The 22,338-nt window shown below is 54.1% G+C and overlaps 2 protein-coding genes and 1 long non-coding RNA gene across 8 annotated transcripts; 1 reads left to right on the top strand and 2 right to left on the bottom strand.

Moving 5' to 3' along the window:
• Nucleotides 1–711: 711 nt before the first annotated feature.
• LOC115500579 lies at nt 712–22,141 on the bottom strand. The gene is made up of 3 exons (XR_003964568.1): nt 22,131–22,141; nt 3,613–3,965; nt 712–752 (listed from the first exon to the last, which is right to left on the bottom strand). It is a non-coding gene; the product is annotated as an uncharacterized LOC115500579 (long non-coding RNA).
• ATXN7L3 (ataxin 7 like 3) lies at nt 4,409–10,455 on the top strand. Of its 4 annotated transcripts, none has more exons than XM_030295090.1 (12): nt 4,409–4,513; nt 4,813–4,945; nt 5,142–5,313; nt 5,505–5,602; nt 5,776–5,798; nt 6,127–6,172; nt 6,324–6,409; nt 6,718–6,786; nt 7,060–7,103; nt 7,372–7,443; nt 7,537–7,694; nt 7,808–10,455. In XM_030295090.1, the coding sequence occupies exons 1-12, from the start codon at nt 4,463–4,465 to the stop codon at nt 7,954–7,956; spliced, it is 1,101 nt and encodes a 366-aa protein (XP_030150950.1). In that variant the 5' UTR covers nt 4,409–4,462; the 3' UTR covers nt 7,957–10,455. The 4 variants fall into 4 exon arrangements, with proteins under 4 accessions (XP_030150950.1, XP_030150952.1, XP_030150953.1 ...); XM_030295092.1 differs by having other exon boundaries at nt 4,410–4,513; nt 6,106–6,172; nt 6,381–6,409; XM_030295093.1 differs by having other exon boundaries at nt 4,411–4,513; nt 6,381–6,409.
• On the bottom strand, nt 10,538–14,698 carry TMUB2 (transmembrane and ubiquitin like domain containing 2). Of its 3 annotated transcripts, none has more exons than XM_030295094.2 (4): nt 14,630–14,698; nt 13,955–14,079; nt 12,061–12,627; nt 10,538–11,804 (listed from the first exon to the last, which is right to left on the bottom strand). In XM_030295094.2, exons 2-4 carry the CDS (start codon nt 13,987–13,989, stop codon nt 11,438–11,440), a joined length of 969 nt encoding a protein of 322 aa, XP_030150954.1. In that variant the 5' UTR covers nt 13,990–14,079; nt 14,630–14,698; the 3' UTR covers nt 10,538–11,437. The 3 variants fall into 3 exon arrangements, with proteins under 3 accessions (XP_030150954.1, XP_032451592.1, XP_030150955.1); XM_032595701.1 differs by lacking the exon at nt 14,630–14,698 and adding an exon at nt 13,467–13,823 and having other exon boundaries at nt 13,955–14,452; XM_030295095.2 differs by lacking the exon at nt 14,630–14,698 and having other exon boundaries at nt 13,955–14,473.
• Nucleotides 22,142–22,338: the final 197 nt, after the last annotated feature.

Here is a 22,338-nt window from a genome sequence, read left to right as displayed (position 1 = left end):
ACGCCCTCACCCACGGCCCAGACCAGCACGGTCCTCAGTATTTGCGGGCTGCTTGATGCTACCTGGGGAGACCAGGCATGTTCCCAAAGAGGTCACCGCCACAGAGCAGCCCAGGCCAGGGCCTGGATGAACAGAACCATCCAGTTGTAAAGGGGTTGGTGTGAGGATGGCCACGGGTGGGAAAGTGAGGAAGTATTTAGGTAAACAGAGAGGAGACAGGAAGGCTTCTTGGGCATGTGTAAGTTCCTCAGGGCAGATACACTGGGCATATTTAGAGACTAGGAAGCCGATCAGCATCACTGGTGTGGAGAATTCCTGATTCACACTTCGGAGCTTCCTGAAGACTTGGCCTCATTCTTTTGCAAGTTCAATGACCTTCAGAGTCTCCACCAGATCATCCCACAGCACCTACAACATAAACCAAGTCGAACTTGTCATTCTCCTTATATCCTCGCATCTCCTCCTCAGAGCTTAAAGATGTTTTCAGGGCCTCTTTGTCTTTTACCCCATATACCCCAATTGATAATTATCCACATGCCAGAGTGATTCTACTTAAAATTCAAATCTGGTCACGGGCACCTGGGTGGCGTAGTTGGTTAAGCATCCGATTCCTGGCTTCAGCTCAGGTCATGATCTCGCAGTTTGTGGGTTCGAGCCCCGCACCAGGCTCTCTGCTGTCAGCACAGAGCCCACTTTGGATCCTCTGTCTCCCTCGCTGTCTGTCTCTCCCCTGCTTGTGCTCTCTCTCTCTCCTTTCAAAAATAAATAAACATTGAAAAAAATTAAAAGCTGGTCAAATGAGTCCTTCCCCTTGAGGACTCTTCGTGGCCTATAGGGTTTAAGTCCATATTGCTCAACACACCTTTAGTCCTCTATGGTCTGACCTGCTCACCTCCTGCTGCTTCCCCGCTCATTCCTGTGTTCCAGCCAGTCCCCAAACTGAGCCATATTCCTGAAGCTTGCTGTTTAGGATGTCTAGTGCCCTCCTAATCTCCCACTACAAAAAGCCTTTACTGACCAACTCTCTTACATCATTATATCTATCTTTCTGGCCACCCCATCCCCTGTGCATCTCTGTTTTTATCACAGTGTTTGGCAATTATTTTCCTACAGTTTTATCTGACAAACTGTGAACTGCTTGAGGAGGCACAAACTGTCTTATTTCATCTTTGCATCCCAGCACAGCGCACCGTAAGAATTCTTGCAGGGCACGTAAGAATAACAGGCAAGATTTATAAAGCACTTACACTGAGCTAAGAGTTTCACATGCACTGACTTGTCAGTCCTCACAACGACCTAATGAGATAGGCACTATCATTATACCCAGTGACAACAGAGGAAACTGAGGCAACAGAGAGCTCATTTGTCCAAGTTCATTTTTAAAGTCCACAGATTTAAATTCTAATCTGACTCCTGGTCTGAAACACTTAGGATTATTGTCGCAATAAATGTTTGCTGAAGACTAAACAGTCAGTGACGGTCCCAACCAAGTATATGAAGACTTTTCTCGTTTAATCTCATCTTCTAGGGGGGAGAGAGCTGTCAGACACCCGCTCCAAAACTCCAGACCTAGATTGAAGCGCTAGTCTGGGTATCGGTGCGGCTAGGAAAGGCCCTTTCGTCCAGAAGGTAATGGGGGACTGTGAGAGCCCGCGGATACGGGCACACCCAGGGGAGTAGCACTGGGTCGGGGGAAGGGTCTGGCTAGTGCCGGGCAGGCTGGCTGAGAGGTGGGGGTCCAGCGTGGGTTCCGGAAGCAGGAAAAGCGAGCAGGTGTGGGATCTAAATTAGGCTGAGGGCGGGGAGGGCGCTCCGCTCAGAAGGACACAGCTCGGCCTCCGCTCTCAGTGGAGGACCCTCATCTCGGGCATTCGTTGGCTCGCAGGCCTGGAGTGGGCTGAGACCCGCCCAGAAACAGGGGAACGGAGGCTCAGACGAGCCCCTTTGGCTCCATAGGTTTTCTGCCCTGAGGTGCTAACAGAGCCCCACTTCAACTCCGGCCTCTTCAGAGAAGTGGCTGCACGCTTCGGGGTAAATGCCGGAGTGGGGGCGCCGGGGGACTACACGGGGCGGGGGGGGGGGGGGAAGAGCCGGGAGCCCCGAGGGAAGGGCGGGGGAGCCTGGGCCGGAAGGCGTCCCAGGCTCGGCTGGGAGCCGGCGCTCTCTTTCGACGCCACCCGCTGCCCCCGCCCCGGAGCCGGCCGGGACGGCACAACGTCTCCGCCCCCAGCGCACCGCGCACCTCACCTTGAACGTCGCTCCACCCACCGCCATCCTATTGGGCCGACCGGACCGAGGCGAGACGGCGATTGGCCGAGGTGGCTCCAGAAGGCCCCGCCCATCTCCCCGCCCCCGTCCCCGTCCGCCGGTACTTTGGACGGCGGCGTGGCGCCCCTCCTCCCCGCCCGGTCCCCGCCCCCTGGAGCAAATGCTGCCGAGCTGCGGCCGCGGGGCAGATGCACGCGCTCGGGCCCTTCTAGCAGGCGCGAGCAGTCGCTGGGCGCGCGAAAGCGAAAGAAGGAAGAGGAAGGGAGGGCGGGGGCGGGGTGTTGAAGAGGGGCGGGAGGAGGGAGAGGAGGAGGTTGGAGCGCGCTCGCGCTTGGCCTCGCGCCCGCGCGGAGGGAGGGGGAGAGGGGCGCGCGCGCGCACGCTCGCGTTCTCGCTCGCCCCATCCATCCATCCTCCGGTCGCGGCACGCGCGCGCGCTCCGGGCTCGCGCCGCACCCCCCGCCCGGGAGAGGCGGGCTGGAGTGGGGGGCGGGGGGAGGGGCGCGCGGACGGCGCGCGGACTGCGCGCGGGCGGGGTGAGGTGAGGAGGAGGAGGCGGCGACGGGACGAGAAGGGAGGGGAAGGGGCCATGGCCGCCCGGTGAGGCGGCGAGGCGGGGGGGCGGCCCGACCCCCCGGCCCCGGGCCCTGGGCCCCGGGGAGAGGCGAGGACGGACCGACGGACATGGGGCTCCGGAGCAGCCGCCGCCGCCGCCGCCGCCGGAGGACGCGGCCCTGAGAGGCCGCCGGGCCCCGGCGCGGCCCCCCGGGCGGGGTGAGTACGGGACGGAGACGGGGACGGGGGAGGGGCCTGCGGGGGGCGGGGGGCGGGGCCCGAGGCGGGGCTTGGGCCCCCTCCCCCCAGGTCTGGGTCAGCGCCCCTTCCCCTCCCCCCGGGCCGACGCGGAAACGCCCGGCTTCCCCCGGCTTCCCGGCCCGGCCGGGGCCCCCAGCTCTCCCCCTGTCTGGGTCCCCCCTGGGCGGGGCAGGGCCGGCCGGGGAGGGGGCGCGGGGCCTTTGTTAGGGAGCCAGGCCCCAGCCCCCGGGACAATAGAGACACCCTCCCGGACTCCTCTCCCCGGCCGGCTGGGGCTGTCGGCGGGCGGGGAAGGAGAGGGGCCGGGACGCGTCCCACTCTGCCCACTCTCTAGGGGTCGGTCTGTCCCGGACCGGCGCCGGCCTCGGGCGGCTCGGCTCTCCTCCCCCCAGTCGGTATGATGCAGCAGCAGTGCCGCAGGGACGGGGGAAGAGCCGAGGCCCGGCCTCCTACCCTCCCCAGTGCCCCTGGCTCATTTGTCAGTCCCCACCCCACTCTAGGCCGGCAGCTCCTTAAACTCGTACCCACCGTTCAGAGGGGCCCCGGACTGTGGGCGCTGTTTCTGAATCCTTTGGTGGGGATTCCTGGACTTTGGGGCTCTTGGAGAGACTTCCGGGCTGGTCCTGAGGGAGGGAGGGTGGTTGTCTAAAAGAAGAGCAGGTAAGGGGAGTGCCCACTCCTGGCATGCCATCCCAACCGGGCTCTACCCCCTCTTCTTGCTCATGGGGGCTAGAAATGCTCCTTCGGCTCTAGGTTTCTGTGGGCTCTGCTCCCCTTCCGTGGTCACAGGCTTATTTCAAGGGAAGACAGAGTGGGGTGAAGGTTGTAGGGTTCTAGGGCCGTTCCTACTTCTGGTAGCAGTACCCCCCCAAGTGGACATCCTGGCTGAAAGCAGAGGTGACTCTGAGGAGAGCCTAGGGAAGGGGGGGGCGTATTTAGGAGTCTGTGCAGTTCTTTGCCACACCCTGTGGGTTTGCTTTGAGGCCTTAGAGTTCCTTCTCCTCCCCCTGCTGCATTGCACCATGGGTATCGAAGAGGGGTTTGAGTTTGGGGGACCTGGGTTGAGCTGCTGCCTCCTATAGACCCAGACACTGACTGGCAGCCGAGTCCAGGGCCTGAGTTCAGTCCTGGGAAAGACTAGGCCGCCTTTGGGTTTCGGGCCCTGCAGGACCGTCCAGACTTAGTGAGCCTAGGCCTTGGGGAGGGGGTATATCTTGATGCCAGGATTAAGCTCTGGGCAGTGAGGTGCAGAGGGGAGGTGGCAGTCTTCACAGGTGCCTTGAACTCACACCAGCACCCCCCACCCCCGTGTGTGCAGCCGTGTTGCCGCCCGCTGTGCTATGAGCAGTCAGAGCGCCGTCTCCACAAGAGTTTACAAATGAAAATGGAGGAAATGTCTTTGTCTGGCCTGGATAACAGCAAACTAGAGGTGAGGGCTCCCCCACGTGTGCCTCTAGTTCTTTCTCTTGATGTCTCTACGTCGCTATATCTGGCATTCACACCAAAGAGGAATTTGGGTAGTCAGCCTGGTTCCTTAAAGGGAATAGCCAGCCGAAAAGGTCCAAGGCTCCGGAAGAAGAAAGGACGCGAAGTCAAGATGGGGAAAATGGCAAAGAAAGCATTATTTTTGGCCAGGGCGAATTGGCAGACTTGGTTGGTGAGAGAGAGTTGCTCTCAGTCCAGGGGGCTGTGACTCTCCTGACCGCGGATGTTCTCCCCTGGGCCCAGGCCATCGCTCAGGAGATATACGCGGACCTGGTCGAGGATTCTTGTTTGGGATTCTGCTTTGAGGTACACCGGGCTGTCAAGTGTGGCTACTTCTTCCTGGACGACACGGACCCTGATAGCATGAAGGATTTTGGTGAGCTTCAGGGTTGAAGGAGAGCAGTCCAGCCCAGCCCCGGGGGCGCTCGGAGGTCCCTTCTCTGGAAACTGCGCCAGAAGTAGTGCCTGGAGCTCCTGTGAGCTTAGGCAGGGGGGTTTCACGGGGCCATGGGCGGGAACACGAGGTGAGGGTCCCCTGCCCACCCTGATCGCCACGCCTCTCCTGTCCCCAGAGATCGTGGACCAGCCGGGGTTGGACATCTTTGGACAGGTTTTCAACCAGTGGAAGAGCAAGGAGTGTGTTTGCCCCAATTGCAGCCGCAGCATTGCCGCCTCCCGCTTTGCTCCACATCTGGAGAAGTGCCTGGGAATGGGCCGGAACAGCAGCCGGATCGCCAACCGCCGGTGAGGGCTTCTCCCGCTGCCGGAACCAGAGCTGCGCGTCTTCCGTACCCTGTGCCGCGGTGTAGTCCCTCGGGGGCGTTGGTAGGGCACAGAGGGTGGCTCGTGCTTGGCCTCCGACGCTGCACTGTACCCGTGAAGTTGGGGGCAGAGAGGTGGCCGCCTTGACCCGTTCTCTCCCCTCCCGTCGGCAGGATTGCCAACAGCAACAATATGAACAAGTCGGAGAGTGACCAAGAGGATAACGACGACATCAATGACAACGACTGGTCGTACGGCTCAGAGAAGAAAGGTGTTTGGGGATCTGGGGGAACTTGGGGGGCATTGGGGTGAGGTGGCAAGTGGGAGTTGGGTCACAAGTTATCTTGAATGAGGAGGAGAGAATGCAGCTTTGTCCTTTTCCGTAGAGGTCCTTAAATTGAGAACTTAAAGTGACCCTGTCCTTTGTCCTTTTGTCCTACACAGCCAAGAAGAGGAAATCAGACAAGGTGAGAGCGGGGGCAAGCATGAGGGAAATTTGGGCGAAGGACAGACACCCTCCCATTTGGGCAGGGAGTCCTCGGGTATTTTGACTCAAGTCTGAGGTCATCGGGTGCCTCTCTGGGTTTCGGGATGAGGGTGTCTGTGGTGGGCAGGAGGGCAGCGGAGGCCCTGGGGGAATGGGGGAGGAGGGAATATGGGTAGATGGGCCTCTTACTGGGGAGGAAGAGTAGGAATTTGAGGATGTTTCTTTGTCAAATCTTTTTTCCTTCCCTGGGTTCTCGGCTCCCCCTTATCGTTACCCTTTCCCCAAAGCTATGGTATCTCCCATTCCAGAACCCCAATTCCCCTCGAAGATCCAAGTCTTTAAAACACAAAAATGGTAAGTGGGTCTTGAACAATGGGAGCGATTCTAGCTGCGTCTTCTGGGACTCATTGCCGGAGGGTGGAGGTGGGGAGCTTAGGGGACAGGGGTATCGAGGGAGGGCCTGTGATCCTTCTGTCACCCCCACTTCCTCTCTGGTTATTTTCAGGGTTCTCTGTCTGTACCTCTGCATCAAACACCCTTCCCCTTCTTTTTTCTTCTTCAGGGGAACTTAGCAATTCGGATCCTTTTAAGGTGAGTAGGTGCTGCCCCTCTTAGGTTCTCTCCCGTTTTTCTTGTTGGGAGTTGGGTGGGATTTGGGCAGGTGGGGTCAGGATGCTGATGGCCCCAAGCACTAGATGGGGTATTTAGGTCTTGGCATGTTTACGTTCTCGCTGGGTCCCAGCCCCTCCCCGATGAGCAGGTGGGGTGGACAGAATCACTGGAGAACTGCTGGGCAGTCCCATGTGGAAAAGGATGAGAGGGATGGGTTCCCTGTCCTCCCCTCCCCCCTCCCTCTTGGGCTGCCCCTTCTCTGACCTGTACCTTTGGTTCTCGCCCAGTATAACAACTCAACTGGGATCAGCTACGAGACCCTGGGGCCGGAGGAGCTGCGTAGCCTGCTCACCACGGTGAGAGACCAGGGGAGGGAAGGCCCTTGGGAGTGGGCTGGAGCCACAGGCGGTGGTCACGTCCCTGGAGGAGGCTGGTGACAGCAGGCAGGGCCATATAGCTCACTCTCTCTGGAATTAGGTTTCCTGGCCAGTGGTGGTCTGGGACTGTCTGTTCTGGACACCCCGGGGCCGTTTCTGCTCGTGCAATCTAGAGTTTGTACAGAAGAGAATATCTAGTGTCTGGAGTGGGCTCCCCTCCGCCCCTCCTTTCAGCTTCTGTTCCTCTTCCAGCAATGTGGGGTGATTTCTGAACACACCAAGAAGATGTGCACAAGGTGAGCTCAGAACCTAGCAAAGGCGCCCAGGGGCCTCCTGCACACGCATCCTGGGCATGGGGTGGGAGTACCCTTGGACTTCAGCAATGGGGCCCCCGCTCCTCTCCTCCCTCCTCTAATGGTCAGGCCTTAGGCCACAATCTGGGGGCACTCTGTGTATCCCTCGCCTGTTTGTCCCTCCTCTGTTGAGGGAAGGGGCTTCACCTGAGTTCCTCCTACCCTTCTTCCTGCCTTGTCAGGAGGGTCTGATTAATTCTGTCCTTGCCAGGTCCCTGCGCTGCCCCCAGCACACAGATGAGCAGCGGCGAGCCGTGCGGATTTACTTCCTCGGACCCTCAGCGTAAGTGACCCTCTGAGAAGGGTGGTGGGTTGTGAAAGATGAAGATCGTGATTGGTATCCCTCAAGCCCTTCTTTGGCCCCTTCTCCTTCCAGCGTCCTTCCAGAGGTCGAGAGTTCCCTGGATAACGACAGCTTTGACATGACTGACAGCCAGGCCCTGATCAGCCGGCTTCAGTGGGACGGCTCCTCTGATCTCTCACCCTCTGATTCGGGCTCCTCCAAGACGAGTGAGAATCAGGGATGGGGTCTAGGTAGGTGATCCATCTGGGCCCCCTGGTCTCTCTGCCCGAAGCCGAGGACGTGGGGACACCTGCGTTCTCCTGACACAGCCCAGCCCTCATCCCGCGTGCCTCTTTCTTTTCAGGTACCAACAGCTCAGAGTCACGGAAAACCAAGAAAAAGAAATCCCATCTGAGCCTGGTAGGGACTGCCTCCAGCCTAGGCTCCAACAAGAAGAAGAAGCCAAAGCCACCGGCACCCCCAACGCCCAGCATCTACGATGACATCAACTGACTTGGGTGCAAGGGATAGCCTTTGGCTGAGCAGAGCCCTCTCTCCCAACCCCCACCCAGGTGGCGAAGCCTGGCAAATGGACGGCTGCTGGGGGTTTGGGCTTGGGAAGCTTGGTGGGCCAGGCAAGCAGAGGATCCAGTTATGCGCCCCTGGGGGGTGTCAGGGTCCTCTGCGATGGAGCACGACCCCTTGGCATGCAGGACTCAGACCTGGACATATTATGCCTTGGACATAAGTTTGGTGGGGAGGCGGTTTTCCTATTTATTCTGTGAGTTACTGGATGTCCAGCTAGGCCAGGGGCCTGACCTGGGCACTGTGCCAGGGCACTGCCTGCCCCCCACCCCAGGAACTGGACTCAGCCCTGCCGAGGAGCATCGCGGCTACCCGGGAGGCTGTGGGCTGGAAGCTGAGCCTGGAGGGGGCCTCCCCCAGCTGCCCTCAGCAATGTGAATGGGTCCGGTGCTTGGAGCTGAGGGGCAGGGCTGGGCGTGTCCTGTCTGTGTGCAGAATCCTATCAAATGCCCCCAATCCCAGGGGTAGGCAGGCACAGCAAGCTGTCTGCTGAGGTGGGTGTCCAGAACTGCCACCGCCTTCCCTGCCCCTCACAGGGGCAGCCCTTTCCCCTCAGTCCCCATGGGCCTCCTTGGCAGCAGGAGCTGTCCTTTTGTTGTTGGGTGCCAGGAAAGGGCCTCCAGCCTCTACAGCTTCACGGAACGGGCGAGGGGAGGGTAGGAAGAGGGAGCTGTGTATCAAAATGACTCCCCCCTACCTTTCCTCCCTGACCCAGGGCTGGTGAGGAGTGGGGCCCCAAGGTGAGAGGGAACGGTGCTGCTTTATTTGAAATGTTTTCTTACCTCATTCCCTGCCCCAGGAAGGGGCCCAGCCTCACCCTCCTGGGGTGGCCCCATGTTCCTCCTGCCTCCCCTGCCCCACTGCCCTAGCAGGGCAGCCCAAGTTCCCGACTGCTGCTTGCTACCCCCCTCTTTCACCTTGACCAGCTTCAGTTCCTCTCTCAATGCTCCTGCCTCCGAAGCCTGCCCTGTTTCCCCTTCCTTAGCCGCTTTTAAGTTATTTATTCTGTACTTGTGGTTTGGGGCTCTGAGGAAAATCCTGACCTTTTACCTCTCCCCCCTTGCTAGGAGTGGGGTGGGAAGAGGCTAGTCTCCGTGCTCTGGGTCGTCAGTGGAGGGGGAAGGGGTGTCATGCCCTCCGGTGGGACTACCCTGCCAGCGCGGCCACCTGCCTGGTCTACATCCTGAAGAGATACGCCATCCCGCCTCCATGTGGGCGCCATCACTCCCAGGAGCCGAGCTGGAGGACTGCAGTCTGGGCTGGGAGCAGAGCTGACTGATGACACGGCACGGAGTTGACCCTGAGCTGTGTTCTCTGGCATTTGCTGGATGTGTCCCCTGCCCTCTTCCCAGGAGGAGCCATCCCACATTTGGGTAGCTAGTACCCAGGACTGGTTGGACTGATTTGGGTTAGGGACCCTAGAGGGTTAAGGGAACAACAAGAGCTAGGGCTGCAGTACCCTGTCTGGAACCCCAATCTCCCCTCCCCCCCCCCCCCGGGGTGGTTCTGATTGTGGCTGACGCCTGGTTACAAATTGGTTTTTAACCCACGAATTGTGATTATTTTTTAAAAAGCCAAACAAATTTTGGCAGGAGTTAGAATAAATCCTAGGGCCTGGGCTCCTCTGTTCTTGACCCTCTGTAGCCTTCTCCCTCTAAGGGGAAGCCAGAGGGGAAGGAGGATTTCAGCCAGCCTCCAGCCTGCTTCCAAATGAAGTCTTGGGAGTGGGTTGAAGGTGAAGGGAGGAAGGCCACAGGCCACTCTCCCTTCTGAGAGGCAGCTGCAGCTCAGGCCCTACCATACCCTTTCCCCTCTGGCCTCTCCCTTTCCCCCTTCTGGTTGGAGGAGGGAGAAGTGGGAAGTAGTTTGGGAACTGGTTTGTCCACATCCACTTCCCCATTGTTCCTTGGCCCGCCCTCAGGGCAGAGCCCCCTGCCCAAGCTGGGTAAGAGATGGGCTTGGTCCAGCAGGGACCCTGAGGGAGCAAACCCTTTTCCTTCCGGGGAGAGTGTGCCCCCCCCTACCATGTAGTTGAACAGGGGCTAGGAGCTCCCCACTCCCCTCCCTCTAACAGCAGGCTGTGTGGGTTTCAATTCCCATCCTTCCCACCCCGGCTAGGTGTCGTCCACCCTGTATCCTATCATGTGTCTGAGTGTGTGTGGGGGGGGTTCTGTACTAATTTCCATGGCCGGTGGCTTTTCCTTCCATGCATCACTCCCCCCCGCATGCCCAGGGGCCACCCGCCTGGCATTACCGCATGCTGGGGTCATTGGGGGAGGGGGGTGGGGCTCACGCTGTCCTGTGGTCTTGAGATTTTTATTTTTGCATATGTAATCCATCCTGTACAGGTAGCTAACTTTGTAAACGCTGTGTATTTCCCCCGCCCCCATGGCTGCTGGTGTAAATAAACTGCATTTCCCATTGGTAGCCCAGCCTATCCACCCTCATTACCATGTTGATGGGGACAGAGCAAAGCCATTCTCTTAATGTCACAGAAGGAGGCTCCACAGCCACAAAACGGAACTTTATTTAGTCACAGACACTGACCCTCCATCCATGAGCCCCAGAGGCTAGGGCCTGGGGCCCAGGGCTCCATACCCAGAGCTCGTCCTTGGAGCTGGGCAGGGTAGGACACTGGCTGAGGGCCAGAGCTGTCTCTTGCTTACAGCCTTAGGCCTAGGGTAGCAGCAGCTGTGGCTTGGCCTCTCCCAATGCTGGGGGCTTGGCTTTGTGCCGCACTCCCCTTCCTGACTGAGCTCTATAAAGGACTATTAAAAAAAAAAAAAAAAATACAAGCAAAGTGCTTTGAAAAAGGGGAGAACACTGGAAACTATCCAGAACACAGAGAACACCCTATTCCTGCCACAGGGGTGGAGGGAGAAGGTAGAGGCGGCTAGGTGCCTACAGGGGAAGCGGACACAACCTTCATTCCTGCTGTGTGACTTTAGTCTCAAAAGATGGATATTCCCTTAAGAAACAGAAAAATTCTCCAGGCTCCCTACAGAAGTATGCTGGGGCCATGCTGAGCTGCCCTGGCAGGCAGCCCTGGGTACTGAGGAGCAGACATGCAAGACAATGGAAAGAGCTAGGGCCACAGCTGGGAGGGAATCCTCCGAGCCCCGGCTGCCCACTGAGCTAGACCGCCAGCTCAGCTCTGAATTTCTGGACCCTAAAAGTGAAAGAAGATGACGTCCTCGTTTTCTACCTGAGTTGTGCTTGCACAGAGGGGACGTCTGTACCCTCGTGGACGTGAAGGGGAGGCCCTGTACCTGCCTCCTATGTCCTAAGGAGGAGGACCCACCACATCCTTTCCACCCCTCCCTCCCAAGCCCTTGGGCCCAGCTCTGGCCAGGAAAGGGGGGAGGCCATAAAGAAGGAAGACCATGCCTTTCATTTTCTCCCTATATCCTTATCGTCCATACATCCCAAATACTAGGAAGCTGAAAAAGACGGTGACCCCCACCAGGGAGACGGTGGCAGGTGCTGTGAAGAACTGGCGGTAATTGATACGGAAGTACCAGACCACACCCAACAGCACCACAAACACGGGCACCATGAGGCTGCCCACACTGACGCCAAGGCTGGGGGGTTCAGTGGCCGAAGAGGGGGCCAAGGATGCTGAGGGGCCTGGAACAGCTGACCCTGGGGGGGAGCGGTGGCAGTGAATCACACAGTTGTCGGTAATGTTCAGAGAACGCAGTGTGCGGGCTGGGTCCTGCAGCAGACGGCCCTGGTAGATCAGTTTCATCTGGCTCTCTTGTCCAGGGAAGTATTTACTGTAGGGATGAAAGAGGCAGAAGGAAACACAGAAGGCGAGGAATGAGAAGGCAAACAGGCCTGGACTGACAAAGCAGGGCAATGAGGGGAAAAACCAAAGGGTGAGTTTCTAAGAAGCATCCTACGCAATCCTAGTGGGGGCTGGATGGACCTGACCCATCCCTGCTGCTCCCATGTGGACACCAGCCTCCTCCCAGGTGGCCAAGGGCTGAGGGCACGGGCTACGAGAAGCCTCCCGCTCTCCAGGCCACTCACCTCTTCAGGGCACCCACGGTATCCTCCGGCCTGGCCACAGCCAGCTCCTCGGTGTCATTGAGGAATTTGAGCCGCACATTGATGAGGCCAGGGCTGGGGGGGAGGCAGTTGCCATCCTCAGGTCTCAGGGGGGCCTCTGGACTGCTGCTTTCTGGGCCCGCTTGTCTTTTGGTCAGGCCTTGGATGTCCAGCAGATGCTCAAGGCTCGGCTCAACGCCACCCCCGGCTCCGGGCTCCCCTGTGGGGTCTCCCCCACCTTCGCCAGCCTCTTCAGCCTTCTCGTCATTACCCTCTGACGGATGGGGAAGTTCAGTGGGCTCTGGGGTGCCTTGGCCCGCTACTAGATGGTCCACGTGTCCCAGGTGGAGGACGGATGTGTCGCCAGCTGACACAATGGTGCCCAGGAGCTGGTTGCTACCGCTGTCTGCTACGTAGGTAGAGAGCCAAGCTAGGACCAAGGCTAGAATCAGCACCACCACACCTGCCACCACAGTCACCTCATTACCCACACCCTCAATGAGGGTGACATCAGAGAGCTCCATGGCCTGGCTGCTGACTGGGTCGACACTGCAGGAACAAAGGGGGATAGCATAAGCAGGGTACGTGGGGTTGCAGCCAGGTCCCTAGTTTGTTTACGTTTTAACTGAGCCAGCCCTGAAAGAAAATGGGAGTTCGGCTCCCCATAGAAGGGGGAACAAACCTTCCTACCTCCGGACCCCCAACCTAAAGCTAAGGACTTCCCTTTTGTCTCCAATGTGAAACACTAGCTTTCGGGATCCACACCTTCCCTCTCTCACATTTCAACCTCCCGAGAGCATGGATCATCAGGAAAACCTCAGGACTTTGTTGCTGCTGCTGCTGCTGCTGCTGCTGCTGCTGCAACTCGTCGTTGCTTTTTTGGTAGGCGGGGAAAAACATTTGCCTCTTTGAGCCCTGAGTTTCTCTAGGATTTCTATCACTTGGTCCAGCAACTATGCCCCCCCACCCCCACCCCGAGAAGCCTCCAAGGAGGCTTCAGAGAGACCAAAGAGCCTGAAATATTTCATTCTAGGGCCTTCTGGAAACACAGTGCGGCCACTCTTGCCAGATTGTCTCATTTGAACCCTACCTCGTTCGTGGTCACCTATTCAGGTGCAGGTGTCAAGAACCAAAAAAACATTTTTTCACCAGAAGCAGAGTCACAGACCACCCCAAAGGGACAACTGTGTAGGGCCCATCAGCAGACATTATGCAGCAGGCACTGTGTCTCCCGCCTCTGAAACACTTCCGGCGAGCCCTAGGGAGCGAAGGAGGACGGACACCAGAAACACCACCCTTCTGGGTCATCGTAGGCTCACGACTGCAAAACCACTACCTAGGTGGAAACGACTTGGAAGAGATTCCAAAATAGCTCTCACAATCCATACCTGTATCTCTCTTCTCGTACCGTGTAGTTTCTCCCTTGGTAGTTCCTTAGAAAGGCAGGAAAGCCTTTCTTTTGCTCCTTAGAGGACCTACTCTTTCCCTTGGAGAGTGTGCTGTTTTCACAGCTGTCCCGGACAAATCCGATCGGATGATTATCATTAATAAACCATTCTCACGATACCTATAACATTTCATTACACTCATCTACTTGTCCATCTCTCCCTACTAGATTTCTGGATGACAAGTATTTTTCTCTGTACCCCAGTGCCTAGCATGATGCCATAGAAACTGCTCAAAGAATATGTGCGTGACATGTCAACATCTGAATAGCTTCCACATCCTTATTTAGAACATGGGCCCTGGAGTGAAAACAAAAACAGAACACTAATTACAATCCTGCTCTTGCCTCTTACTAGCTCTGTAACCTCGGACAACTTTCTCAGAGCCTCAGCTTTCTCATCAGTAAAATGGGGTTAAAAATAGCACCTACCTCATAAGGTTGTTTTGACGGTGACGGGAAATCATCGAAGCAAGATACCTAGCACAGGGTCTGGCACATGGCAACCGTTCAATAAATAAATGGTAGCAGTTACTTCTCGCTCCCCAGACTAGCCCCTGATGGTAAGAAGGTTAATGTCACCAACCCTGATTTACAGAAAAGGAAACTGCGGCGAAGAGAAGCGAAAACGACTGGCACAGACACAGGGAACTTTCGGGGGCAGGGGCCAGGCAGGACCCCAGGTCTCCGGCCTCAGAGGCCTCTGCTCTCTCCTCAGCCTGTGAGCGACACTGACGGCGCGGTGAGGAGGGGTCCCGACCCTGCGTTTTCTGAGGCGCAGGCTCCGCGTTGGGCGGTCCTATTCCCGCGGCGCCGGAGAGAAGTCCGTGGGCCCACCTGAGCCGAAAGGCTGCCCGGTCCCTGGCCAGCAAGCTCAGTTCTCCCAGCCCGTAAGGGGTAGAGTCGGAAGAGGGGGTCACAAACCATCCACACCCCTCAAACTTCGGGGCGGGGCTGAGGGCCTGGGGGCGGGGCTTGAGTACGCGGGGAGTCATGGGAAATTAAAGGGGGCTTGGACCAGTACGGTGCCTGGATAGGGAAGGAGATCCTCACCAGCAAGGGCCAGACCAAGTGTTTTGATTTCGCCAGGAAGGCCCATGGACTCACCTTTCCGTAGGGGCCGGGGGAGGGGCTGGCTATCCCCGATTCTGTCCAGGGTCCGGTTTCTTCCGGCTTCTCCCGGAAGCTGTTTGAACCAGAGAAGGAAGTCCCGCCTCCGCGCTTTGCACTGATGACGTAAATCTACGTAAGGCGGGCTGACGTAAAGTATTCTTTAAATAAAAGGGACAGGTTTCTCAGCGGAAGGAGGGGCGGAGTCACTGTTGGCGGGATCGTCGCCCTCCCGGGGCGGGGCCACACTCACTGGGAGGGGCCTAAGGAGCCCATGGGTGGGGGGCGGGGCCAGATGGGATTGGGGGAGGTGCTTGGGGGAGGGCGTGGCTTCGCGTCTGGAAAACTGAGGCGGGCTGGCACAGCTGGGCCGAACGTGAGCGGCGCTTCCCTTGTCCCAGCCTGTTCTTCCGGTCTTGTTCCCAGCCTCCCGGGCTGTCCTGTGCACTGAGTTCCTGGTTAGCGGGATCAGTGAGGACTGACCTCCAAAAGTTCAACTCAGGCTAGTCTAGAGACAGACGGGAGGCAATTTAGTCACCGGCCGGCTGCTCCAAGAATGTGGCCCCAGGTAGCGTGGGCCTTGGTGAATAAGGCGAGAAAGCATTTCAAAGAAGGCACAGATTCAGCGCAGGCTTAAGGCGCAAGAAAAGGAGCACAGAAAAAGACAGGGGGAAAAAGGTTCATCTCCCAAGAACTTATCCGGATTTTTGCAATTAAAATTCTTTCATGGGGCGCCTGGGTGGCTCAGTCCGTTGGGCGTCGAACTTCGGCTCAGGTCATGATCTCGCAGTCCGTGAGTTCGAACCCCTCATCCGGCTCTGCGCTGACGACTCAGAGCCTGGAGCCTGCTTCGAATTCTGTCTCCCTCTCCCTCTGCTCCTCCCTCGCTCACACTCTGCCTCTCTCTCTCTCTCTCAAAAATAAAATTCTTTCGGGGGTGCCTGGCTGGCTCAGTTGGGGGTGTGAGTTTGAGCCCCACATTGGACATAGAGATTATTTAAAAAAAATTTTTTTTTCCAAAAGACATGCTAGGATTTTTGTCGTTTTCTGGTGAACTATTGAATGAAGTATAAAAAAGGCAGACAGGGGTAAACTTATAAGTGAAGAGCTGGTGGTTTTCACCAATTGAATACCAGTGGAACCCACACTCAGATAAAAACATAGCAAATGACCCCATAACCCCTCTTCATGTCCTTTTCCAGCCACTGACTTCTGTCACCATAGATTAGTTTTCTCTGGTTTTGTACTTTGTATAAATGGAATCAAACCATCTAGCTTTTTTCCCCCAAGTCTTATTGTGAAATACACATAAATTTACCGTTTTGACCATATAATTTATTTATTTACTTACTGGTTGATTTGTGTTTTAGAGAGCATGTGCAAGTGAGGGAGAGGGGCAGAAGGAGAGAGAATCTTAAGCAGGCTCCACACTCAGCATGGAGCCTGATGTGGGGCTTAATCCCACAACCCTGGGATCATGACCTGAGCTGCAACCAAGAGTCGGATGCTCAACTGACTGAGCCATCTAGGTGCCCCTATTTTGTTTATGTAAGTAATCTCTACACCCAACCTGAGGCTCAAACTCATGACCGCGATCAAGATCAAGAGTCACATGCTTTACCACCTGAGCCAGCCAGGCGCCCCCACTTTAACCATTTTAAGTGGCTAAGTCAGTGGCATTAAGGACATTCCTAATGTCATGCACACATCACCACTATCCATTTCCTATACCCATGCCTCCTTCCCACCTCTATTATACTTTCTATGAATTTTCCTATTCCAGGTATCTCATATAAGTGGAATCATACAATATTTGTCTTTTTTGTATCCGGCTTATTTCACTTAACCATGTTTTCAGGGCTCATCCATGTTGTAGACTCTACCAAAATGTCATTCCTTTTTCAGGCTGAATAATATTTCATCGTATGTATATAGCACATTTTCTTCATCCGTTAATCTGTTAATGGACATTTGTGTTGTTTCCACCTTGTGGCTATTGTGAATAGTGCTGCTACGCACATTGATGTACGAGTTATCTATTTGAGTCCCTGCTTTCAGTTCTTTGGTCTGGCTTCTTTTGATCAACAGTACGTTTGTGAAATGCAAGGTATTTAAAAAAAATTTTTTTTTACGTTTATTTATTTTTTGAGAGACATAGAGAGACAGAGCACAAGTTGGGGAGGGGCAGAGAGACAAGGAGACACAGAATCCGAAGCAGGCTCCAGGCTCCGAGCTGTCAGCACAGAGCCCGAGGTGGGGCTCGAACCCACAAACCGCTAGATCATGACCTGAGCCGAAGTCAGACGCTTAACCGACGGAGCCACCCAGGGCCCCAGCAAGGGATTTTTTTTTTAATGTTTATTTATTTTTGAAAGAGAGGGAGAGCACAAGTGGGGGAGGGGCAAAAAGAGAGAGAGGGAGACACAGGATCATAAGCAGTCTCCAGTTTCTGAGCGGTCATCCCAGAGCCTGTCACAGGGCTCGAACGCATGAACCATGAGATCATGACCTGAGCAGAAGTCGGTCACTTAACCAGCTGAGCCATCCAGGTGCCCCTGAAAGGTAAGGTATTGTGTTAATGTCTGCATATGTGTATTTTGGGGGGTTAAAATTTAGTGTTTTTATTTTGAAGAATGCTGGAGGGGGCAGGGCATCATAATATAGCTACACGGAGTTTTGAAGAGTGAATAGAGATTTATCAAGCAAAGTTCCAAACAGAGAGAGTAGCAAGTTCAAGGGCTCTCAATAAATACTTGAGGGAACGAATAAGCCAATGAGCTGAACCACTATTAGCGCTTTTGAGAGTTTATTATGTGCCAGGTACTGTGCTAAGTACTTCATATATATTATCTTATGGAGCCCAATCAAGTAGCTCTTATTATACACATTTTATAGGTTTGGGAACTGAGGCTCACAGAGAATAAATAATTGTCCACATGAGGCCATTTGTGCTGTAGCTAAAGTCATCCAGTGCCTGTGCTCGAGCTGTCTCTCTCTTTCTCTCTCTCTCTGTCAGTGTGATCTTATTGTCAGTATTTGGTCCCTTCCTTTTTTCATTAATTGTATACCATGAAGCGTCTCCTATGTCACTGAATATTTTTATAGCACCATGGCATAGCTTTAAATAGCTGTTCAACAGTATTATCTTCCATGTTGCACCGTAATCTTTTTTAATGTTTATTTGTTTTTGAGACAGAGAGAGAGAGCATGAACGGGGGAGGGCAGAGAGAGACAGAGACAGAGACAGAGAATCCGAAGTAGGCTCCAGGCTCCGAGCTGTCAGCACAGAGACCAACGCAGGGCTTGAATCCACAAGCCGTGAGATCATGACCTGGGCCAAAGTTGGACGCTTAACAAAAATTTTTGTGTGTCTTTGATGACAGATTTTTGTACACATCCATGATTTTTTCCCTAGGATAAATTCCTAAAAATGGAATTGCTGGATCGAAGGGTGTTCACATTATCAAGGTTTTTGATACATGCCCTCTAGCAGGTTGTACCTATTTCCATTCCTATAGCAGCGTGAGTGGCACCCACTATTGTTTCCTTCCCCCAAAACAGGGTGGAGGCTAGAGAGAACGGGGATTAATGGGGGGGAGGTGCTGAGAATACTGATACAAGATCCTACAAGGAGGAAGAGCAGAGGGAAAGGGGGAAGTGAAAATCAAGGCCATCTGAGAAGGGAATACTTGACTGAGCAGTGACCTCTGAAGCCCAGGAGGGCGGAGCCAGTGGCCAGGGCTGCCCTGCAGAAGAGGCTGGAAATCCGGCTTTTTGACTGCCCCAGCTATCTGACTAATCCATCTGGGGACTAGGCACAAACACTCTCGTGTTTCGTAAGCTGCATGGACCGACTTCTGCCAGGACGCTTATCATACTGTATTGTCGTTTTTAATTTTTTTGTTTTACCAAATTCCTTAAAGGGAGGAGCTGTGGTTTTCGTGTCCTATTTATTTATTTATTTATTTATTTATTTATTTATTTATTTTTACTCCACTATCCCCCCAATCGATTCCGGTGCCTGCCTACAGGAGTTACTTGGTCAAGATATATTCAATGAATGATGGTTGGATTCGGAGAAGCTGGAGGGAAGAGATGGGGAATTTGAGAGAGTTCTCTTCTCTGCTGGCCAAAGGTGAAGTCCTAAGACGGCCGTGGCAGGGAAGAAAATGGATGGAACAGAAGAGGAAGAAGGATTGGCTAGGGGTGAGGTAGACTTGGAATGCTCGGCTGCTGGGATGAAGGGTTGATAAAAGTGGAGGTTGGGCATAATGTATAGAATTGTAGAATCACTATGTTGTATACGCGAAACTAATGTAACGTTGTATGTCAACCATACTTCAAGAATACAAAAAATTTTTTTAAAGTTTATTTATATTTGAGAGAGAGAGAGAGAGAGAGAGAGAGCAAGCAGGGGAGGGGCAGAGAAAGAGGGAAAGAGAGAGAATCTCGAGTAGGCTCTGTGCTCCTTGTGCAGAGCCCTGAGAGCCCAACACGGATGCTTAACCGACTGAGCCACCCAGGCGCCCCCAGAAGTAGACATTTTTTATGTTTATTTATTTTTGAGAGGGGAGGGGAGAGAACAAGTAGGGGAGGGGCAGAGAGAGAAGGGAACAGAAGATCTGAAGCAGGCTCTGCGCTGACAGTAGAGCCCGATGCGGGGCTCGAACTCTCAAACAATGAGATCATGACCTGAGCTGAAGTCAGACGCTTAACCCACCGAGCCACCTAGGTGCCCCTAAACATTTTTTTAAAGAGAAAAAAGAAACCGGGGAGGTTGAGTGTAGCAAAGGATGCATTTTATGAATGTGGAGAGAAAAGGACAAGAAACAGTTAAGAGTGTTTTGAAAGGGGCTTTCCGGGGCACCTGGATTGGAATGTGTACAGTAAGTCTGTTTTACTAAAACTGCTCCTTCCCCAAGCACCCTGTGTCATTCATCCATGTTTGCCAATCTGATAGAGAGAGGCGTGTCTGTTCCTTTGATTTCCTTCATTGGCTTACTAGAGAGTTTTCCATTTTTCGTATTTCTTCAATCACTTTGTCAATTGATTGTTTAGGCCTTTTGTGTTTTCTTCCCTTAAAAAACTTTTAATTTCACAAGAATCCATGGGTACCTGTTTCTAAAAAATTGAAATATGAAAAAAAAAAAAACTTAAAAAAAAAAAAAACCCACATAGTGGCAGGGTGCCTGGCTGGCTCAGTCATACAGCATGAGACTCTTGATCTCAGGGTTGTGAGTTCAAGCCCCACACTAGGCGTGGAGCCTACTTCAACAACAACAACAAACACGTGGTGGGATTGAAATTTTTTAAAAAAATTTAAAATATGGACCATATATTTTTTCTTTCTTTTTTAATGTTTATTTTTGAGAGAGAGAGAGAGAGAATAGAAGAGAATAGAATAGAGATAATGAATAGAAGTCCAGGTCTGGACTTGTAACCCATAGGAACCGTAAGATAATAAATGTGTGTTGTTGTTGTTGTTGTTGTTGTTTAATGTTTATTTTTGAGACAGGGAGAGACAGCATGAGCGGGGAAGGGTCAGAGAGAGAGGGAGACACAGAATCCGAAGCAGGCTCCAGGCTCTGAGCTGTCAGCACAGAGCCCGATGTGGGGCCCGAACCCACAAACCACGAGATCATGACCTGAGCGGAAGTGGGACGCTTAACCGACTGAGCCACCCAGGCGCCCCTTAAATACAGACCGTGAAATGCCCCACTGTCACAGTCCTTCTCCCCTCCCAGAGGAGAATTTTTGGGCACCTGCCTCTGGGCCTTTCTCTCTTCATCTGCGATGGTGGGGTCTGGTTTTGTTTGTTTGCTGGACGTATCGCATTCCGACCTATTTTTTTCTCTTCAACAACGGCCTTGAAAATCTTTCCAAGGTAATACCTCGTGCTGGTCACGTGGAAGCCCTCCCCAGTTCTTTCCTGCTGGAGAGACTACCCTTTGTAAGGGCCGCATTGTACACCAGAGTATGGATTTATTCACTATTTCCCGCTTCGTTGTGTCCTCCTTGCAGGCAGTGCTGGGGCGAACGTTCCCATGTGTGCCAGCCTTTTGTGTAACTGGGGAGCAGTGCTTAAGGGTGCCGCTAAATCGCCCACCAGAAAGGCAATTTCCCTTCCCACCAACAGGATGAGCAAAAAGTTCCATCTTCCTGGGCACTGTGTGTTATCAGTCTTTACCAATTAATTCCCTCAACCTGGTGGGCGAATAATATCTTATTATTGTTTCAGTTTGCATTTTCCTGATTGGTGCCGAGGTTGAGCATCGCCATTCGTGGATTCGACAGATATTGGAGGGTCCACTCTCCGCAAAGCCCTGCACAGGCACCCAGTCACCAGTGGTGAATAAACCAGATACTGTTCCTGGGGCGCCCGGGGGCTTAGGCAGTTAATCGTCCAACTTTGGCTCAGGTCATGATCTCGAAGTTTGTGGGTTCGGGCCCCACGTCGGGCTCTGTGCTGACAGCTCAGAGCTTTGGATACGGTCTGTCTCTCTCTCTCTGCCCTTCCCCCGCTCTGTCTCTCTCTCAAAAATAAATAAACATTAAACACAAACAAAAAACCCAGATACTGTTCCTATCCTCACAGATGAAGGAAATGAAATCTTTTAGTTGCAGATTTTCCCCCCAATATTTTGTCTTTTTTTAAAAAGTTTATTTATTTTGAGGGGGGAGGGGCAGAGAGAGAGGAAGAGAGAGACTCCCAAGCAGGCTCCACGCTACCAGTGGGGGCTCGAACACATGAACTGCGAGATCATGACCTGAGCCGAAATCAAGAGTCAGACGCTCAACTGATTGAGCCACCCGGGCACCCCCCAATATTTTGTCGTTTACTTGTGCTTAAGATTTGGTGGTTTTATAACCAAATAAATTTTTTTTTTCTGTATGCAATCTATTAATCTTGTATGCTTTCACCCTGGAAGATCTTCTCCTACCCCAAAATAACATACATAATCTCATGTCTCTTTGGGGGTTTTATTAAGTGGGTATTTTGTCACGGCTGTAAATAGAACAGAAGAGGCAGAGCTCACTGGGGTCTGCCTGCTGTTAAGGGGTGGACCCCTCAGCATCCTCCCCAGAGAGCGAGGCTCCCAGCTTGGGCCCAGGACTAGAGAGGATTTCCCTCTCTTCTCTTTGGGTCTGCGAATTTAAAGCAAAACTTTATTCCAGAAAGGAGAGGTTGCCTCTCTGCATGCCAAGGTACAAAACCGTCCTCGTGTTGGGGGAAGGGAAGATCCTCAGATGCAACTCTCCCCGGAGGAGAGTGGGCCAGGCGACAGCGGCAGGAGGTGGCCCCCAGGACTCCTGACCCATCTCTACCGTGTGACTCCAGGTAGTAATGGCAGGGGACAGCCCAGGTCCCTCAGCAAAAGGACTCTCCTGCGGTGGGTACGACAGGCTCAGGGTCTGGCAGGGGCCTTCTGTTTGTTCTTATACCCTTTTTCCTATCAGAAGAGTAACAGGTGCTCCGTGCAGAAAACTTGGGAACCACGGAAGAGCACAAAGGTGGGGTGAAAGAAATGGAGTGAGGGGGACCTCAGCCACATTTTTTTTTTTAATTTTTTAATGTTTACTTTTGAGAGACAGAGCGTGAGCGGGGAAGGGGCAGAGAGAGAAGGAGACAGAATCTGCAGCTCCTGTCGGGGGCTCCAGGCTCCGCGCTGCCAGCACAGAGGCCGATGTGGGGCTCGAACCCTCGA

The sequence above is a fragment of the Lynx canadensis genome, chromosome E1, assembly GCF_007474595.2.
Source record: "Lynx canadensis isolate LIC74 chromosome E1, mLynCan4.pri.v2, whole genome shotgun sequence".
Taxonomy (NCBI): domain Eukaryota; kingdom Metazoa; phylum Chordata; class Mammalia; order Carnivora; family Felidae; genus Lynx; species Lynx canadensis.
This window is presented reverse-complemented; position numbering and strand designations above follow the sequence as displayed.

Excerpts from the sequence above, each read along its gene's own strand:
- ATXN7L3 (XM_030295089.1), top strand. The coding sequence starts at position 4,463 with ATGAAAATGGAGGAAATGTCTTTGTCTGGCCTGGATAACAGCAAACTA. Across the intron at positions 4,946-5,141 it reads TGATAGCATGAAGGATTTTG|AGATCGTGGACCAGCCGGGG; the intron begins GTGAGCTTCAGG and ends TCCTGTCCCCAG. Across the intron at positions 6,410-6,717 it reads GCAATTCGGATCCTTTTAAG|TATAACAACTCAACTGGGAT; the intron begins GTGAGTAGGTGC and ends GTTCTCGCCCAG.
- TMUB2 (XM_030295094.2), bottom strand. The coding sequence starts at position 13,989 with ATGATTTCCCGTCACCGTCAAAACAACCTTATGAG. Across the intron at positions 12,628-13,954 it reads CGTCAAAACAACCTTATGAG|TGTCGACCCAGTCAGCAGCC; the intron begins GTAGGTGCTATT and ends TTGTTCCTGCAG. Across the intron at positions 11,805-12,060 it reads ACCGTGGGTGCCCTGAAGAG|TAAATACTTCCCTGGACAAG; the intron begins GTGAGTGGCCTG and ends TCATCCCTACAG.